At 42.8% G+C, this 21931-nt stretch overlaps 1 protein-coding gene across 1 annotated transcript in view; it reads right to left on the reverse strand.

Moving 5' to 3' along the window:
- Stim2 (stromal interaction molecule 2) overlaps positions 1–10366 on the reverse strand; it is a 136224-nt gene extending 125858 nt beyond the window's left edge. The window contains exon 1 of the mRNA XM_032917169.1: positions 9802–10366. Coding sequence (XP_032773060.1) covers positions 9802–10150 — 349 coding nt within the window. The 5' untranslated portion in view covers positions 10151–10366. The remainder of the gene's footprint in view (positions 1–9801) is intronic.
- Between the last annotated feature and the right edge of the window lie 11565 nt (positions 10367–21931).

Below are 21931 nucleotides of genomic sequence, written 5' to 3' on the forward strand. Positions count from 1 at the left end.
TAATCCCTCCCAGCTACTATCTGCCAAAAGCTCCTCCCTGATCTATGCTGTAATTGTGAATTCCTTAACACTACCCAGGCTCTGGCAGTCCCAGACCATTAATGATCTGGTTATTTAGATCACAGAAGTGTCTTCAATGATACTGTCATTTTTCCTCTCTCCCTCCTTCCCTCCTCCCCTACCTCCCCCCCCGCCCTCCCTCCCCCCTACCTCCCCTCTCCCTCTTTCCCCCCCCCTCCATCGCCTCCCTCCCTCCTTCCCTCCATCCCTCCGTGTGTGTGTGTGTGTGTGTGTGTGTGTGTGTGTACACTCAGGTGTACATGCCTGTAAGTCAGAGGTTAAACCACAGGCTCTGTCTACCTACTTTTTTGAGATAGTGTCTTTCAATGAACTAGTGCTTACTAAGTAGCCTAGGCTGGTAGGCCAGCTACCCTGGGGATCCTCACCAGTCTCTCCCTCCCAGTGCTGGGATTACAAGTACATGCCACAACAATAGATTTACACCAGTTCCGATGATGGAACGCCTGCTTGCAAGTAACTTCCTTATAGACTGAGCTATTATCCCAGCCTCATATTTATTTATTTTTAATGCCACAAAAGGGCTGGGAATGCAGTAGAGTAGTAGCATGCAAGGCCAGGTGTCTTCTCCCAGGACTGCACAGGTAGATACATAAAAATAACAAAAAGCACATTGCTAACACTTCGGCACATTTCTACAATGATCCTGCATCTGCATCTATAGACAAAAGGCGAAACAGCATTAACAACTGAATACATACACTTGCCAGGCACTACGTTAAACACTTTTTGCTGATCAATAACCCATTTGTTCTTCATATATTCTAAATAAATGAAAATTTAGTCACCAACAAGTTAAGTCCCATACCTATAATTATAATCACTATCAGACTGTGATTCAAACTTATAAAAACAGGCTATGGTCTACAGACAAATCACATTCTACAAAAGGAGAACAAACTGATACCCCATATAAAACTATCATTCTTAAAACCACATTCCATCCCATAAGAATATTCACAAAAACAAAACCCAAACAGAAACTCCCATCTTCTGAGGACACTGACTTTTTACAGCACATTGCAGATATATCACTGGGTTTTTAAACCTTTTAAACTTCAGAATACTTCACAAAAAAAATTCTGATTATTAATAAAATGAAGATATAATGCATAGGCCAGTGGACAATAAAGACCTTCTTTTGCACTACTTAGAATATCTAATTCTGTTGTTTCTCCAGCCTCATTCCCTGATTTAACTTCAATTATACTTGGTACTGGAAGATTTCAAGGTAGCTAGATTCCCATTATATGTAACATTTACTATGCTCAGTAAGGATTCTGTGAGTGTTAAATGAGATAAGACTTGCAAAACTGCTGCCAAAAATCTGAGCTCCACATCTAAATGTGAATGTTGGTACACTGTCCGCAGGCTCAGCACTGACTGTCAGTCATCAGGATATTTGCCATACAGTCACGTCTTGCATTCTCATGAGCCAATGTATCCCTTCTGAGCTTCCTCCTCTCAAACTACCTACCCTCTCCTATTCACCCAACTCACATGCTCTGTTCCACTCTAAGAAACAAAACATCTACTTAACTCAGGAAACAGCATCTCCTCATACCTTTATCACACTGTATCATCAGTCTTTAAGTAGGTACAGCTCTAACAGACTTCAGGGCAGGGTATCTTCCTGATCTTGAAAGGCAAAACTTCTCACTGAAACCTGATGCCTGGTAAACCACTGAAGTTTGTGTTTGCTTACATCGCATCTTATTCCTGAAGGGGCTGCAAGTATAGCTCCTTGGTAATGAGCTCGCCTAGCACTGGCAAGATCCTGGCTACATCCCAGCTGCCGAAATTGGGGTGGAAATGTACAGCAACAAAAAATAAAAATAATCCTATTAAATACTACACTCTTTTAAACTTTAATGAGGTACGCTTGACAACCGAAGGATTCATGGCTCTTTTAGGTGCACTACTCGGTTTGCTAAGGGTAATCAGGCTGGTCAATGGATCAATTATCTCACATCTGTACCTTCAGTTCTGGTATGAAATGAGACTACTCATGAAATCTCAAGTGATTTAGTAACCTCCATTCTACTATGGTTGACATTTTTAGAGACCATGGAGTATTTGCCTTTCTGTGTCTGGATTGTTTTATTTACCAGAATGCTTTCCAGGTTCATGATTACTTCCACAAATAGCAGAATTGTTCCTTCAATGGCTGAACAAACCCCACTGTCTATGTATATATGCACATATGTCATATCTTCTTTACCCATTCTTCATCAACAGATGAAGTTTTAAGTTGTTTCTACATCTTGGCTGCTCTGAAAAATGCTGAAAAAGAACATGAAAGCACAGATATCGCTAAAATGTATTTCTGGTAAGCATAGCGATGTAAACAGGTAAACTACAAAATTAACACTTCTTATATTGTGTAAAAAATTCCTGGGCAAGTTTCTGGTTTATTGTTCCTACAATAATTTTTTTAAAGCAAACCACAGCATCTTTATGTAACTAGTTCCTCAAGTCATGGCTACCACACAACAGTAGTTAAATAGTGTTTAAAATTATATGCACACATCCATCTGGCTTTTCCCTTTAATCTCCCTTATTTCTTCCTCAGACCTATCCTCACAAACTTATGGCCTGAATGCACATCAGACAACAAATTCACAAATGCAAATTACATAAGGCATCTATCACTGCAATTTAAATATATATATAAATTTTAATTAGAACCAAGAAGAAAGTAGCAAGGATTAATACAATGAATACATGTGGCAAAGCAGAAGACCTCAGAGATGACACAAGTGAGAACACACTCCTTTAATGGAAAAGGTCAGCTGTTTACTGGTAGAGAATAATAGTAAAGGGGTGGGTCAAGATCATCTTGGGACCCAGCATCGGGTGGTTTTAAAGGGAAAGAGAAACAGTGGAGGAAGGAAAACATGGGTCTGCAAAGTGTAAAATATGTTGACTAGCAGATGAAACTTAACAAAAGGGGGGGGCAGTTGTGCCACATGCCTGTAACCCCACTTGGGAGGTAAAAGCAGGAGGATTAGGAGAGCATCTGGACCCCAAGACTAGCCTAATGAAAAAAGACTCAATTAAGCTGCAAAAAGACCCTGTCAAAGAAAGAACAAAATTCAAGCACTGAAAATCACTTGACAAACACAAATCATTGACCGTCCTTACTCCAAAGATTCTTTAATGAGATTGTTTAATACTCAGAAATCATGTAAATAGGAGATACACTGCAAGAAATTTTTAAACTAAAAACCCAGCACTTAACTCAGTAAAAGTTTCTGAAGTGTTTCATTTACATAATGGGAAGTTCAAGAAGATCAGAGAGAGGCAGAGAAAGCGAAAATAACTGGAGGCTAAACAGTTGCACAGAGGCCAAGATGTGCAACACACATAAAGACTAGCGCACATGCAAGATCTGCAGCGCACATAAAGACCAGCTCATGTGCAAGATCTGCAGTGCACACAGAGACCAGCTCACATGCAAGATCTGCAATGCACATAAAGACCAGCTCACATGCAAGACCTGCAGCGCACACAGAGACCAGTTCATGTGCAAGATCTGCAGTGCACATAAACACCAGCTCACATGCAAGACCTGCAGCGCACACAGAGACCAGCTCATGTGCAAGTAGCACTCAGAGAAGGCCCATCCCAGTAAACTTCTTGTCAGGCTTGGAGGTTCCCTGGGCCTATGGGAAAAGCTGGACTGGGGAGAGGTGATTACCACTGTTTTAAGAACACTCAATCCTCACTATTAACATTCTCCACCCCCCCCCTTTCCCTGTAATCTAAGTTAGTTCTCTGAAAATTACATGATTGACAAAGCCTAGCTGGAAGAAAAGTATTCTGAGGATAGTGGCCATGATGGCTGTGCAGCTGCACTGCAAAGGCCAAATGAAATAAAGCCAAAAGTTAAATCAATCATTGGCCTGGGGTTCCCTACCCCAGTAGAACTTTCCTAGTAATGAAGTTCTCTGAGGAGGAAATGTTCAGCTTGAAGAACACAATATTGAGAACTGAGATTTAGGAGAGAACCATCCTTAAAATCAGCAACAAAGAAACCAGTCAATGGAAACGTTTACTGGAAGTCAGACTAGAAAGTGTCAAGAAAGACTGCACCTGTGTCTGTGTGTGTGACACACACACACACACACACACACACACACACACATCCTACAGATCCTGAAATCAGGACGAAGACAGCAAATTTGGTGTTAGAGATCATCATCTAAAACCAGGCTTGAACCTCACACAGGAAATTCAATGGGTGTTTTTGAAACAAATAATGGGCCAGTACTTAAAGACTATTGCTCACAGAGGACACTGGATATCTCCAGACAGGAGAGAACATGCTAATACACGGTATAAGCTCAATCTGGACAGTCACTCTTTAATACAGAAGAAACATGCAGACTGAAACATAGAATGAAAAGATTTATATAAACATAATATGTTACCTTTAGCTATCAGGGTTTTGGTTCAGGGTTGTGGTATTTTCTTGTTAATTACTTTGTTAATCATCATAGAAGCTAAATCATACAAGTATTAATTTTGAAGTAATAAATAGGCATACTTGAAGAGAGAAAAAAAGATGCCATGTTTCTTCTGGGAGTTTTAAAGGCTTGTACTAATCTAAGTCATTCTAAGTGAGATTAAAAGATAGCAGCCAGGCTCCTGTCTAACCCACGAAAGAACCAACTTTCTAAAACTGGCTTTCAGAGCCACTGAACAACTTAAGCCTTCAAGTCTTCTCCTCCTTATTGCTTGCTAACTGCCTCCTTCCCACCTTCATCTGCTTACTTCCACCCACCCAGACTGCCTTTCTCAAACACAGGTCATTCTGATGCTCAAATATCACAGCTCCTCTCCCTCTTAATGACAGAAGAGACGACTCAGAGTTTATAAACAAAACTCTCAAGTTATTCAAAATGTCTTCTGATTTGCCCTAAACACTGAAGTAAATTTACATTCTGCACAGTATGTACACACAGCATTTTATGTGTTTTCAATTATAAATTTTTCATTTTGTTTTCCTAGTTAACCAGCAAAATCAATGTGTCAAGAAATTTTTACGAAACTTTTCCATATTACTTAGCACATGGGCTGAGAAATCCAATTTTAGATGCTGATTTTCTCTACACACACACTAGGCATACCTCTGAAAACAATTACCTTCCTCCTTATTCTTATATTTGCCTCTCCTGGAAGACTTTCATTTACCTCTATTTGAAGTATACATACCAAGGCCTACCTCAAATTCTACAAAAGCTTCCTTCTTCCCCCAAAGTTTGCACTCCATTATGCTAACCAACCTTGGGGTCACCTTGTTCATATGTATAAGCATATACAACATGTAAGCTGAAAAAAAGCAAAGCTTTGTAATCAAAGAAACCCAGTTCAACACATAACATGAAATCTTGGGTAAGAGCCTGAGATCATAAGGCTTCCATTTTCTCATGTCTTCTATGAAAGTATTGCTTGCCAGGGTTAACCTCCTAAAAACATGGATTCATGGGAAGCAGTTAGCACAGTATGGAACCTAGTAAGAGTTTAGTTAATGTAACTGTTACTCCCGGCCTGTGCAAGTCTGAGTTCCCCACAGGCAGACTCTTCTTTGTTCACATTCCTAGTTTGCTATCTCTGCAATGTATCTAATAATTGCTTGGTTGATAAAACTTATCAAATTAAAAATAACCACCTAGTTAGTTCCTAACTTGGTCCAAACTAATGAACATCAAAGGTGATTTGTTAATTATTACTAGTTGCTATTTTAACATTCATTCAGTCACTGTATAATTTCATTACTATATGCATAAATACAGAACTGCAAGCATAATTCTGAAAGTATTCACCTCATATTAAAATGACTACCCAATATCCAAAATGGTTGGTAGTTACTTATAAGTCTGAATTGACCTAAAAACATTAGCATTAATCCAAACACAAATTAAACCATCAGCAAATCATCTCTACGTTTATCCTTTTTGTTTCAAAGACCGCTAAATCTTAATCCCTCATTTCCAATTGGCACTTCTGAGTTCTCCTGGGCTATAAGATCATCAACAGCGACCCGTGGGACTCCTGAAAGTCTTATAAAGACTAGCAAGAAATGGGCTGTTTCTAAACAAACTTACAGATAATGTTAAACATGCAGAATAGATGAAGCTCAAATAGACAGAAGCAGGTTCTTTAGTTCTGTGGCTGACTATTCAACATAAATGCAGCAACAGCCAAAGGAAACAGAACAGCAGGAAGGCATCAAAAGAAGATTCTGGAAAACAGTCTGCTGTCACAATGTAAGCAGCAGCACAGGCATGACTCAAGGCGGCATGTGTACAGCACACCCCAGCCAACCACTCAAAAATAACATTCACAAGGCAGTGTCTACGGGATAAGTCCTAGGAATGCGAGACAAGGGACAATTAAAGGATTGGATTAATATTTTTCCAAAGATAATCTGAAAAATTCCCAGCTAAATTAGTCAAAGCCCCACAGCGTAAGCGTTTTTAACACTTCTGGATAAAGTAGCCCTTCAAAATGGTAGTACACTTTGAACTAAGAATAGTGGGTTTTGTTGAGATTTTAATACATCTAAAAGACACACCTAAAATTTTTCATATCATACTCCTATAATATATCAAATAGATGAAGTGATAAAATAGTTATATAAGCACTAAAGAATGTTATTCTAATTGATTAAAATTATAGAGTATTTTAAAGCTAATATTGGTTGCGTAAAAAATCTGAAACAATTAGCTGTCTGCATATGTGTAAAAAAAAAAAAATACTATTCCGTTACTCTACATATTTTCCCAAACTGAGCACTGAGCTTTCTACACACACACACACACACACACACACACACACACACATTCAGAGACAGAGAATGAGGCAGAGAGAGAGCTTGCGTACTTTTTGCCCTTCCATGATTTCTCAGAAACCATTATTTCAATATTTTGCTGAGCTCAACCATTCCCCACTGTGTCAATCCATTGATGCTGTATATGTTAAACAAAAAAGTGCTGATTTAGAATATAATCTGTCTGCTTCCAGTCATCAATCCTTAATCTGAATTAGGTTTCAATCATGGGAATTACTTTTTTAACTAAAAATATATACATGCATATACACACACATACAATTTAAATGTTTTACTATGTAATACTGGTTTTACATTACTAAAACATTTAAGACAATGGACCTATTGATTTTGATGGTATCATTGCCTATCTCTGCAAGAATACTTTTTTTGTTCAAAACTAAGAACAAGCCAGACTTAAAGACAATTTATTTTTAAAATACACCAACATAAAACCCTTGGGAGGTAAGCTTCAGTGAAAAGGTGTGCTCTAGACTGAGGCAAATTCCTCAGAAGTTCCTAACGGCTAAGTATTAAAAATACTAATCTGGAGAGGAAAACAGAGAGCGGGGTGGCTGTCAATTTACGAAACTATTAAACGTGCCAACAATGAAACAACCACTTTCACAGGGAAGCACCGAGAAATACTGTCTCCCGGTTCTTTCACAAGTTTTCAAATTTCAAAATCCACATAAAATGTAGCTCTCTCTATGCTCATGTCTCTATCCAGCCATTAACACAGTCTGGAATGTAACAGGGTTTGTCTGAGGCTCCACTCCCTCAAGTGTGAGGTGTCACCATCCATTTATGTCCCAGGTTTAACAAATAAAACAAATGGAACCATAAAAGAAAATTACTCACAAAAACTATTAAATGAAAATGGGCCCTTCAGAGGTCGTACAACTCAAAGCAATTTTCAACATATTCTAATTTCACCAGTGATTTTTCAATCTACATTTCCCTAAACACCAGCCCTACTGACTGTATTTTCATAAACTTATTAAAATTCTATTACTCAACTTAGATACTGTGCAGTATTATAATCTGAAACTTTAAGTGGAAATGTTTAACTTTGTAAAATTACTATTCGAACATAAGGGGAAAAAACTTGAGATGAACAGAAATAATTCTGAGGCCAACATTTCAGCAACTTTACTTAAAAGCACTGCAGCACAACTTCACTTTGTGTGATGACTTTTCCCACTAAGAATCACCCTGTCTTTTCAACTGTGCCATAAATAACTACAGAGAAAATTAAAAGGGTTACAGCTTATTAAAATTCCATCTGCGCTTATTTCTTGATGTTCTCAGTATAACATACTTGTGAGAATAGTCAATAAACACCAAGTTCTAAATCACGCCTTTCTGCCAATCACGTTTGTTAAGGCATTACGTAATTGTCTACTAATCAAACATTTCTACCAAAACAAACAAACAAACAAAAAAAAAACCCTACACTACTATACCTCTTAGAAGCCAAAGTAATTCTTTTCCACTCCTAAGGGAGACAATAAGCCCTCAACCTACCCTCCTACTTAACCAGTTTATCACTGTTCCCTTCTTCTACGCTTGCCGTATTTTTGATAGAAAATAACTATTTGAGCATGAAACCATCCAATATACCCCTCCATACAGTACTATGTCCCTAAAGATCATTCCAGAATCCTTTATCCAAGGCAGTCAGTGATGACTTGCCTGTTTCAACTGAACAGGATTTGGTAAGTTTTTTGAGTACCTCAAGTAAGCTGACCATTATGTTCTATACCCTCCGACTTCCAACGTGCCTGACAATGCTTACCAACATCCTTCTCTCTGCAACAGGAAATAGCCTGTCACAGAACTCTAGAGGAAAGCTGCTTAGATCTCTGAAGACTCCTGAACACTTCCCAGAGCAGCTGTTAGTGACTACTAGACGCCTGTTGGGCTACCACTGCAGTTAAATTAACAGTGAATCACCTCGTTTCTCTTTAATGCTATTCTTCCAGAAAACCTGGAGATCTACCTTAAAAATAAACACAGCAGGAAGAAAAATAAGTTACTCTAGCTCCACCACTTTGCCCCAGGAAATCATTTCAAGACCTTTACATCATTGCTTAAGCCACACCAGATCAGTTATATAAGACAATGAAGGCTTTAAAAGCATACAATTTTCTACTTAATCTTACCAAACGTATTTGCAAGTTTTCAGTAAGTGCTAGAACGTTCTGTGTTTGAAAAGATACTGGTGCACTCCATCAGAACTATGCTGCACAAATCCACGTCACAAATATCCTGCACTTGGTAAATTTTAGGTGTGTTTCTGGTTACCTGCTGCGCTTTCTGCACCCGTTGTCACCCAGTGATGCTCTCAAACAGCATATACTTCCCATCCCTTAAAACGGCCTCGTACCCCCACAAAAACACACCAGACTTTGACGCTTCTTCATACTAACACGGAACCACCAGTGCCACTAGGTGCTGAGGCTCTCAAAGAATCTCTTCAGCAGCTTCCCCTGGGACAGGGCGCTCGCCGGGCTCTCAATCGGTAAGAAGCTGCCAGCTGCCTTTGCAAAGGCAGCAGAGGCCAACTCCATACCGCATTGCTGCTACGGCTGCTGCTGCCGCCTACTTTATCCGGCTGCTTTGGGAAGAGGGGAAATGAGCCCAGTCCCCTACAGACCCCAATGGCCCCATCGGCAACACGAAAGAGAAACCACTGCATTGCTCAGCTGGGAAGCTCGCAGGAGCCCACTAAAAGGCGAAGAAGCCACAGTGGAGGCGCCAGTCGGTGGACTAGGAAGGCGTCCGAAGTGCGACGACCGGCGCCAAGGCAACCGCGAGGCGCCCCCTCGGAGATGGGGTCCTGCCGGGAGTCCCGCCAAGCCTGCTCGTCGCCGCGCCGGCCTCACCTGTCAGCAGCGCCTGGCGCTCGCCCGCAGCCGCAGCCGAAGGAGACGCAGCCGCTCCGGCCGATCCCGACGCGCGCCGCCCGCGGAGGTGCCGGGGCACCAGGTCGCATCCGTCCGCCACGCCGGCCACCAACAGCCCGAAGAGCAGCATTGCTGCCCAGCGCCGTCGGGAAGGGCGTCCCAAGGCCCGGCCGGGTGCCGCGGCGAGAGGAGCGCTCACAGGAGCCGCCGGGCACTCGCTCGCCGCCAGCTGTCCGGGGCCCCGTCGCCTCGGAAGCAGACTCCCGCCGGGTGCTAGCCCGCTCCCTTCACCGGCGGCCCGCGGAGCTCGGCACCCCGCCGCGTTCATTGGTTCCGGTTATTTAAAAAAAAAAAAAAAAAGTGGGGGAGCGCAGTGGTACGGCGTCTTCCGACCCGGCGCGACACCCGCGCAGCTGCCGCGGCGACACCGGGATCCGCTGCTCTGGCGCGGCCAAGCCCCAGCCCAGCGCCCGCGCCGCCGCCGCGGCGCATCCCCCCGCCCCCTCCGGCCGGCGCCCGCCGTAGTACCACGCTCGGCCGGGACACCTCCCTCCCCTCACACACTAGCTCTCATACCAATCCCCCGCCTCCCTCAGCGCCGCCACTGCGCAGGCGCGATGCGGTGGTACTGCGCGTGCGCGGTTCTGGACCCCGCCCCTAGGGGCGTTTCCAGACTGGTGGGCGGGGTGCGGGACAGCGGCCCAGGCGGAGCTTTAGGAGCCAAAGAACCAGAGCTGGAGGAAGGCGTGTGTCTCGCCCACGCAGTGATCCGATGATGGGCAGCCTGGGGACCTGGATAAAGCCAGTCGACGTCGCTGATACTCTGAGTACTTTACCCGGTGGGACAGAAAAAACCTTGCAGTAGGAAACAGCGGCCCCCCAGACTTGGATGTTGGTGGAGCTTACCAGTTGCCAGCTTTGTAGAAGGGGAGGGTTACCCAGCCTATCCTTGTATTTACTTGACAAACATTTGGCAAAGCACTTACCTTGTGCCAGCGTGCTAGGAATTTCTCTAAGCAATTTACAGTGGCATAGTGTAACTCATCCTTCTCATCGCCATTTTACAAGTGACAAAATCCAAGCCCTGAAATGTTAAGATAGCTTAACCCACTGACCCATAGCTAGTAAGTGGACATGGCCCGATTTATCAACTACTGGATGGAAATGTTCAAATAATTTGCTCTAGCTTTTTACTATTCTTCTTGCTGATATTGCGGGCAGTCATCGCCATTCTCCTCACATCCCACGCCTTCTGTAAACGATGCCAGCTGAACAGGTTGCCCCAACTACAACATAGACTTGACCATTTTGCTTATCCGCAATGAAGCAAAGTTTTGTGCATTCTTACAAATTCTGCTCCAGACAGGTTTAATTGGTCCAAAGGGAGGAAATAACAGAATATGTTTTGTCCAAGTAATTGCCATTAGGACTATGTTGTTGTTATTGTTGTTTGTTTTATTTTTTAGTTTTGTTTTAATTGTGGTGGGAGTGCCCAGGATGTGACCCATGTGAATGGCACTCAGACAGGAGCTACATACCTCAGAGACCCATATCAAAGCATTTCTTCAGAAAACTTTTGAAATGTAATAGGAGGTGTTAAACACACATACATATTTAGGATCTTGTAGCTAGGGTTGTTAAGAACATAGGTCTGGCTACTGTTGGATTTCACTGTCGGCTTGAAGTTTAGATTATTTTGTTCCAGAAGTCAAATTAGCCTCCAAAACAATTCTTTAGGAAACTTGACCAAGAGAACTTGGGATATCACTCATAGCAGAAGAGGCAGATACACACTGCAGAAAAGAATCAGGAATAATAATGAGGCTAATCGACCACAATTATTTCTTGGCATTCTTCACTGGAGCATCATGTTGGAGGGTGAGGCAGTTCCTTATAGGGCAACAGTAAGATTCTATTTTGCTTGCTGAAAGGCAGTGAAGTCATGTGTTTGCTGAGTAGACAGTACTGCTAGGCACCGGAAAACCAGGAAGTAAACAAGTTCTTTTCCTACTCTACAGGAGGCATCACTTAATTCATCAATATTTACTGAACACCTAATGTATGCCAAGCAAAGTATTATACGGTGGAGTATTATATTCAGTAGACAAGGAAGCACTTGAAAATGTCAAATAAGTCAGAACTAGAAGCTAGAAGATTACTAACAGTCCTTTCCTAGAGAACTTTACCATCTTGGATGGGAGATAAAATTTGTCTATTAAATAACTATAGGTTCTTACAAGGTTATGACAAGGAATCAATTACCAAAGTGAGTGGTACAAACTGTGTACAGCGATAACAATATAAAGCCAGGAAAAGTTAGCAATCCACTGGACTGGGGTTCTTTAAACAAAGATAACATACGATTTCAAAGATAGGGCACAGGCACTGAAGCACAGTAGTGGATTCAGAGTCATAAACGTTTATGTCTCTCTAGTGGTGGGAACCACCATTCACTATAAAGGCCTCTCTCAGAAGGACGCGGGCTAGAATCTATCATATATATCTATTTTATGGGTACCGAAGTTTCTGACTATTAAACTGAGCAGCCATGGTGCACACTGTTACTCAGAGGAGTATGCTGCCCCACTGCATCATAACGTAGGCCTAACTAACAGGCAAGTCCATTACATTGAAGAAAAAAAATCCCATCCGTAGAATTACAGATACAGAATTTTACCTGCAAGCCACACATGAACACAGGGCTTGAGGGGTGATAATCACGTTCTCTTTCCCTAACAACCTAGAGCTTCCTGCCTGCCCTTCTCTAGCCAAATCCCATCAAAATCTTCCTGAAACCCCTCTCCCTTGGTGGCCACCCTACTCCTACAGCCCAGCCTCCTCCTTTTAAAGTCTAAACCTCACAACTTGTCATTTGTTTGCAGAATGTGTTCATGCCCTTGTTCTAACAAAGCCTTGACTTCAAGCGTCTGATGGGCAGCCTTGAACTTTGTTATCTGACCAACCTCGTAGAAATCTCAACTCCGTCTTTTCAGTGTGACGCGTAGGCAAGTTAATTAGGAACCCAATTATACCTACACCACAGAATTATTGGTGGTTGCAGTGGAGTGGAAAAAATAGTAACAAAGAAAGCCTTCCCTGGGTGCCTGACACCTAGGTGCTTTGTACTTAGTGACTCTGGCCTCAGGCTCTGGGCGTGTATGCTAAACGTTAGGATTAAACGCATCACACTTTGCCTATGCTGTTCGATTCTGCAGATGAGCCCAACTCTCAGTGCACGCCCAAAGAAGAAGCATTGCACTGGTTCCTCCCCATCCCTGAACAAACCCTCCTCATCCTCTACCCTTACAGCCCCACAGCCTACACAGCCTGCCTCGGCTCCAACTAGGAGAACCAGATCTCCGCCGGCGAGCTCAGGAGCCTCCCCGCAGCAACGCGCATGCCCACGGACTCTGGCGGCCGCCACAGGTGCGCGACTCTAGCTGGCACAGAGCGCTCCCGAGTTCCGTGGGCGGACCGTCCGCGCGCGCCCGACACCCGGGCGATGACATCACCGCGTGGGCGGACGCAGTGGCTCTGGAAGGGAGCTCCGTGGGCGTGGGGCGGGATGGAAGTATCACCCAGGGGAATTCCGGCTGAGGTCGGGCCTTCCCACAGCTTCCCCGGCCTGACTGTGACCCCAAGGAGTGGGGGGGTTCCTGCCACATCAGGGTAGAGGAGCACGATGGGCAAGTGCTCTTTGATCACCCTTCTTAGATAGCTCCTGGGGAAAGGAAAGAGTCCTCTTTAGTGGAAACCCGGTTATGAACTGGGCCACTTTCATAGCTTCTTAGGAAATTAAGGTCCTGAGAACTTTGAAAAACTAAAAGTGATTACAGCTAGTAGGGTTTCAAGATAGAAGCAATGAAAGTTACCGAGTATGAGTATAGTCTTCAAGTCGTGGAGTTCATTAAAGCACTAAAAGGGGGTGGGAGGGGAGAGTAGTGAAAGTTGTTCACTAGTAAACCACTTGCTACCTCAATGCACAATGAACAAGTTATGCCTCACCCAGCTTACTGGGGGTGGAAAACCTTAACATCTTTCTCTGGGAGTGAAGGAAGGAAGCTTTTCTAAAGCCACTTCACAAAAGAATGTCAAATTTACCCACCAAAGCCAAGTGGATCGGTGTTTCGTGACGTGATTTATTGCTAATCAAAATGAGTTTTCTCTGTGACTGGTAAACTTGAAGTGGTACGTGAGAAATGTTGATATCTCTGATAAGTGATAGTGCCCGTGGTAGGAACGGTAATGGTGTTGTCTGTACGAGTGAAATTAGACGAAGAGAAAAGTAAAAATGTCATAGCTGTAAATTACCAGAGATTCAAATAATGGGGCAAGCTAGAATACCAGCGCTTCAGACGGTGGGTGGGGCAATTATGCACGAGATAACACATAGCTTGCACTCTGATAAGTGTATCTGATAGCAAGTGAGACCGGAAAAGAGTAACTGATAAGGTGCAAAAATATTTATGTAAAATGCTAGAAGCGGTGCACACCAATAATACAGGAATGGAGTGGTAGAGAGTGAAGATTGAGAAATTCAAGGTCAGTGTAAGCTACAGGAAAGTCAGAGAGACAGACAGAAACAGAGAAACAAAGATGAGAGACAGAGACACAGAGAGAGACCAAGCAACTAATTCACATGCCTTCTAACTGATTCTTAGTTTGCACAAAAAGGCAGAGAAGATTGGAGAGGTAAAATGTAAACATTAGGCAAAGTATCCTTTTGTGGGTCTATAGTACCAGTCACCACGTCAGTTCCTAACGTGAGGACTGGAAAAGTAACTGAGTGGTAGAATGTGTGTTTCTCACGCACAGGCTCTGGGTTCAGTCCCCACAACATACATACCTATGCACTGAGTTTATAACCCACCGAAAATTGTTCAAAAAAGTCATAGGCTACAAAACAACATATCAAAATTAAAACAAAGTGTAATAAATTAAGGAAACAACCCCATTTTAATGGCACCAAAAATTAAATAGAATACTTACTACTAACAAAGGATATGAAAGACCTCTACACTGAAAGCTGTGTAATGCTTCTCGAAGAACATGTGAGGACACAGTTAAGTGGAAAGACAGCCTGTGTGGTAGTGCAAAGGCTAACACATAGCCACTCCCCAAAGAGATCTACAGACTTACTGCAATTGTTCCGGTATGTTTTTTTCCTCAGAAACAAAAAAAAAAAAAAAAAAAAAAAAGCTAAACTTTGTATGGAACCAAGGAAGGAGCCAAATGGCTAAAGCAATCTTGTACAAGAAGAACAAATCTAAAACCATAGCCTTCCCTGGTTTTAATATATATTTGAAAACTTACATAATCAAAATGCATGGTACTGCCATCAAAACAGACATATTATTGTCAATATTGTCAATGAATTGTCAACAAGTACACAAATAAGGGGAACGATCTGCTTAATCAGTGGTGTTGAAACATCTGGATTTTACAGGCAGAAGAATGAAAGTAACCCATTATCTCCAATCAGAATAAAACTCACCTCAAAGTGAGTTGCTGCAGAGCCAGGCTGCAGAGGCAGCTGGTAGCTAACAATCTGCTCTAGGATCTGGTTCCCAGCACCCATGCGGTAGCTTGGAATCCCATGTAACTCTAGTTCCAGAGGATCAGATCGCCCTCTCTGTCCTCCACAGGCAACTGTACACATGTGATATACATGAACTCATCCAAGTATACACGCATACACATACAAGTAATAAAACTTTAATGGACAAAAGGTTCAAAATGAAAGTAATGGAGACATAAGACCGAAAAAAGACAGAAAAATAAGGAGCTAGCCACAGTTGGCAGTGGTACAGAGACCACTGGCTGCTGTACCTCTCACAGTGTCTCCAGGGAGGACTTTGGAGCTCCCTGTGTTTTAGAACAACACAAAAGGTTGGGAGAAAAATGAAGTTCCCAGAGCCCATCACCTAAAAGCTCCTAAAGGAGACATGAACCCCTCAAACACCTCATTTCCTTCCACCTTTCTCTCTTGGCATCAGGGAAGCCAGATCCCAGAGCAGTAGTGACATTAGCCGTGCATGAGCTGAACCAGCAAGTGCATGGGAGCCAACACTCCTCCCCAGCTGTCCACCTGCAGCCTACGGCTTCCAGCAGAGCCTCCCACTTTGGTAACAAGAAGGATAGCTCAGGGGGAAATGACTAGAGATCTAAAAACATAAGGAAAGGCAACATTAGGACATGTCCCAAAGTAACATGTGGGACCTGGAACATGTAGAGAGTCACAACATTCTGGTTACGCCCAGCAAAGAGGTCCTAGAGTTCAATAAGCCTTGCTCCAAACATAACATAAGTATTGATTTCTGTGTGGCATCAAATAGAGAACAACGAAGAGAGACACAGAAATGTAATTCAACATGTCGATGATAGGATAACCATGAACTTAAAAGTACAACATACAGGAGGGAAAAATCTGTTTGGCCCGTGATTCCAGAAGTCGCTGTTGATGGCAAGCTGTCTCCATGTTTTCTGGGCTCATGGTAAGGATATGTTGAAGCCATGTTCGGGTCACGGCAGCACAGAAGCAGAGAGAATGGTCAGACCGAAGATACAACTTTCAAGGCCATGACCTATTTCCTCTAGGTAGAGCCTGCCTCTTCAAGTTTCTATCCCATCCCCCAGTGGTGCCAAAAGCTGGACAAAACACTCTTCAACACAAAGGACAATTGGAGATATTTCATATTTAAAACAAAACATTTCAATCCTGGCCCTTGAAAACACATGTCTATCCCTGCATAGGTTAATTTTATATAAATTGACGTGAGTTAGAGTCAGATCTGAGAGAGGGGACCTCAATTTGAAAAATGACTCCATGAAATCAAGCTGTAGGGCATTTCTTAATTGGCAGCTGCTGTGGGAGGACGGTTGCAGGTAGTGTCATCCTGGGCTGGTGGCCCTGGTTCTGTAAGAAATTAGGTTGAGCAAGCCATGAGAAGAAAGCCAATAAGCAGCACCCCTCCATGGCCTCTGCATCAGCTCCTGCCTACAGGTTCCTGTGTTGTTTGAGTTCCTATTCTGACTTCCTTCAGTGATGAACAGTGATGAGGCTAACAAACCCTTTCTTCTCCAAGTTGCTTTTGGTCATGGTGTTTCATTATAGCAATAGTAGCCCTAACTAAGACAATCCCTCGAAGCATTTAATCTACTTCCAAGGCTTCAGAGTCTCAAAAGTTCCACCGTTTGTCAAAAAAAAAAAACAAACAAAACAAAACAAAACAAAACAAAAAAAACAACAACAACAATCCAAATAATCCAAGTTTTAAAATGGGGTTCAGGGCTGGAGAGATGGCTCAGTGGTTAAGAGCATGGACTGCTCTTCCAGAGGTCATGAGTTAAATTCCCAGCAACCACATGGTGGCTCACAACCATCTGTAATGAGATCTGACGCCCTCTTCTGGTACGTCTGAAGACAGTGACAATGTACTTATATATAATAAATAAATCTTTAAAAAAAATAAAAAAATAAAATAAAATGGGGTTCAGAGCTAATCAGGGAATTCTCAACAGAGGAATCGCAAATGGCTGAGAAATGTTCAACACCATTAGTCATCAGGGAAATGAAAGTTAAAACAACTCTGAGTTTCCACCTCATACCCATCAGAATGGCTAAGATAAAAAGCTCAAGGGACAGCACGTGCTGGTGGGGATGTTGAGCAAGGGGTACTCTCCTCCACCACTGGTGGGAACGAAAACTGTACAACCACTCTGGAAATTAATTTGGCAGTTTATCAGACGATTGAATAGTTCCACCTGAAGACCCAGCTATACCACTCCTGGGTATATACCCAAAAAAATGCTCCATCATCTCACAAGGACACTTGCTCAACTATGTTCATAGCAACTTTATTCATGATACCCAGAAACTGGGAACAACCTATGTAGTGGTGAGTAGTTAGTCCTCTTTGACTCCCATCAGGTTGAGAGCATGCTGCACCCACCCAAAAGCTCTGGATTCCTGAATGAAAGACACACACAGACACACACAGTCACACACACACACACACACGCACGCACGCACGCACGCACGCACGCACGCACGCACGCACGCACGCACGCACGCACGCCAGCTAAATTTGACATGCCTTGACTAGCTCAATGGCCGGGCACTTCTAAACCTCCCGAGGCTAGCACACACTCCCTCCAGTATTTCTGGCTTATCACTTTCTAAATCTATATTTTATTTTTGTTGCCCTTACTTTCTGGGCAGCCCTGCCCTGCCCCGCCCCATAAGGGCCACTTTCCTTTTCGGTCTATATTGCTGGATGTTTTGTCCTTGCAGCTCTTAAATCTCATCCCTCTGCCTCAAGTCATGGCAGTTGTCCTACTCCCTCTCTCCTGGGTCCCTTGCCTGGGCAATCTAAAAATCCTGCCTCTGTCTCTCTGCCCAGCCATTGGCTGTATGACAATTCTTTTTTTTTTTTTTTCGTAATAACAATAGTCCTTTAATATGTGAGAATAACATTTAATATAGGCTTAGATGTAGAAACAACAGCAGTTGCAATATTCTGTACTACTCCTACAACATAAGCTGACTCAGCTATAATATTTTTACATCATGAGTAAAATCCGGCAATACATTAATTACTGCTAATACTTCATTTTGTTGTACTGACCCAAAAGAAGATTCTTGTCCCCAAAATTTATCTTTGGTCCAATAAGCACTCTTGGTTTTAGAGCTATCAGTAAACACAGTAACAGCAGATGGTAATGGATCTAAGTGTATTTATCCCAAATTTTTGTTTTCTTTTTTCTTTTTTTCCCCAAATTGGGTATTTCTTATTTACATTTCAAATTTTATTCCCTTTCCCGGTTTCCGTGCCAACATCCCCCTAACTCCTCCCCATCCCCTTCTATATGGGTGTTCCCCTCCCCATCCTCCCTCCATTACCACCCTCCCATGACAATTCTTTATTACCCATCAAAAGCCAGCTGGCAGCAGGGACCCTCAGTGTCTGGAAGCTTGGCTTTTGGGAGCCAAATTAAGACAAAGCATTAGAACCAATCCCCAACAAACCTAAACGTCACTCAACTGAACACTGGATACAGAAAATGTGGTCCATTTACACAATGGAATACTACTCAGCCATTAAAAACAAGGATATTGTGAATTTTGCAGGCAAATTGATGAAACTAGAAAATAATATCCTGAATGAGGTAACTCAGACTCAAAAGGACATGCATGGATCTTGGAGGGCTCCCAGAGACTGAATTATCAACCCAAGAGCAAGCATAGGCTGGCCCTAGGACCCCTACACATATGTAGCAGATAAGCAGTTTGGTCTTCGTGGGATTTCCCAACATCTGGAGCAAGGGCTTTCCCTGAGCCTGTTGCCTGTCTGCTGTGGATCCTGCACCCCTAAATGGACCACCCTGTCTGGTCTCAGTGGGAAAGGATATGCCTAGTTAGGGGAAAATAGAATGGGGGAAGATTTTCATGAGAAGGCACTGGGAGGAGAGGAAGGGATGATAATTGGTCTGTAAAGTGAATAAATAAATAATTTTTCTAAAAAAAGAAAATATGCTCTGAGAATTAAGGCAAACTCTTTCGGAATGTTTCTGTAAATGCAAAGGAACATAGCGTAGTTCAGACATACAATGGTGGAACAGGGTACATGTTCCCCTTACAAAGGGGAGGAATTAGAGAGAGAAAGGATGGACCAGAGCACGATCCAAACCTAGGACAAACCTTGAAAACTACTATCTCTCTATCCAACACCCAGGGCATGTGGTCGCCTAGTGTGAGCCCCTACAGCGTTGGATGCCCCCACCCACAGCTTTCCCACTCCTCTCTTACATCGGCTTGCATTAACTCCACTATGAACTAAGTACATAGCTTACTTCGGTAAACATTTCATATTCTTGGTATCTCCAGTCTTCTGGAGTCTTCTTTCTTAGAGTTCATTCTCATGGATTCAAGGACTGCCTTTCAGAGACTTCCTGCAGGAATGTCTGGCCTGCCAGGTTTTCCTTTGAAAGTTTGGTGGACACTTCTGTAGCCCTATAATTCTTGAATTTTTTTTCACCTGTAAAACCAGCATTGGATAGGCAATACCAAGGTCTACCCATAGTTTGGGTAAATGGATTTAAAAACGGGGGTGGAGGTGGAGTGGTGCTTACATAATGAGATAACCACAGATAAAGGGTCCCAACAAACAAACAATCCTAAAAGAAAGATACAGAAGCTGTGTTCAGGAACCACAGAAGAGCATTTGAGGGGAAGGAGAACCAGCGCTCCAGGAGACAGGATAGAGGTCACAAGAATCAAGGTCCTCTAGGGTAAGAACTCTAGCTTCTCAGTGAAGTAGCTTGGAGAGTAACGTGACAGGTGTTTTTCCATAATCAAAATTCTTACTCCACAGCAGGAAATAGGACAGGCAGAAAGAGGCTACTTAATTTACCATTGGGGACAGCTTGGGGTCTAGATTCATGACCGACAAAATGAAGTATTCCTGGGAATACTTCATAATGGTATTCCTGGGAAGTGTTAAAGGTGAAATCAATACGACATGGGGACCAAGTGACTATGATGTGTGACAGAGAAAAGTAAAATATAAGTGTAAGCCTGTGTCATGAGTGGCTAGCCAAGTTGTCACCTGCCAGGAAAGACAGAAGAGCAAGATGAGAACCAGGGCAGGCAATGGAAGAAGACTGCTCAGTCAGTTTGAGACGCCCAAAGGAAACTACATGGACACTCAGACACCCAGGCCTGGTGTTCAGAGGAAAAGGCCAGGCTGGAGATTTAAATTTAGGACTCCATTAGCATACAGGTTGTATTTAAAGCCCCGAGATTATTCATACTTGTCCCAAACATACCCTTCCTGTCTTGTTCTCTGCACCCTGGACAGGTGCAAATGAAACAAATAGTACTTTATCCCAGCAAGGAACAAATTTATAGGCTTCATTATTCATAGAAGTATTATTAAATAAATATTTAAGGAACAGGAAAGGCAGCCTCGTAAACTTAAAACGATCCAGAGTAAGTTTATTAAGAGAAACCAAGTAGCTTGTACTAAAGGGTGAGATATTGAGGAGAATGTCTAACAATAAGTAGAAAAGTTTGGAATAAGTTAACATTAGAATCAGTCCATTTTCCACTGACCATAAATTAACATTTTATAGTAGTCTTCTACAACTATAATTATTAGTCAGGAGAGAAAGAGTTGGTGAAAAAGTAGATTATAGGTAGGTAGCTAGATGGATGAGAGACAGACAGACAGACAACCAAACTACCTTAACAAAATTGGCTTTCATGATTATGGAGGCCAAAAAGTTCAATGACTGATCATCTGCAAGCTAGAGGCCGAAGGAAGCTTTCAATGTGGCTCAGTCCAAGTCTGAGGGCCTGTGAGTCTGGCAAGTTGATGACAAATCTCAACCTGAGGCATGAGAACCTGGAGACTGTGCAAGCCAGTCTGAGTCTAAGAGCTGGAAAATCGAGAATTCTCATACTGGAAGTTCCAGATTCCGAGAAGGATTCAGCAAGTCACCTCTCTGACGTTTTAGGTGTGCGTGCCTCTGTTGGATGGCTCTTTCTTTCTCTCAATGTGTGTGTGTTTGTGTATGCAAGTACATGTCTTGCAGGTGTGTGTAGAGGCCAGAGGACAGCCTCAGGTGTCCTTCCTATAGGCCAAACATGCACCATCATGCCTAGATTTTTGACATGGGTTCTGAAGATCTTGGTGCTTGCAAGGCACTGATATCAAGCCATTTCCCCAACCCCTGCATTTTTCCTCCATGCATGTCTCTGAATTTAAAACCATCATATTATATTGAAGTACAGATACATCTAATGACTTCAAGCTAACAACCTATTTTCCAATTAGGCCATAAATGTGTGTGTGTGTGTGTGTGTGTGTGTGTGTGAGAGAGAGAGAGAGAGAGAGAGAGAGAGAGAGAGAGAGAGAGAGAGATGGGGGTGGGGGTGGGGACAGCTTTTGGTAGTTAATTTGCTTCTTTAACCATTAAATGCTAAGATTAAACATTAAACTCAGGTCATCAGTCTCGGTGGGCAAGTCCCATTACCTGCTGAGCCATCTCCCCTCCCTCTTTCTTTTAAGATTTATTTATTTTATATATGTGACTACTGTGGCTGTCT

Source organism: Rattus rattus, chromosome 11 (assembly GCF_011064425.1).
Source record: "Rattus rattus isolate New Zealand chromosome 11, Rrattus_CSIRO_v1, whole genome shotgun sequence".
NCBI classification, from domain to species: domain Eukaryota; kingdom Metazoa; phylum Chordata; class Mammalia; order Rodentia; family Muridae; genus Rattus; species Rattus rattus.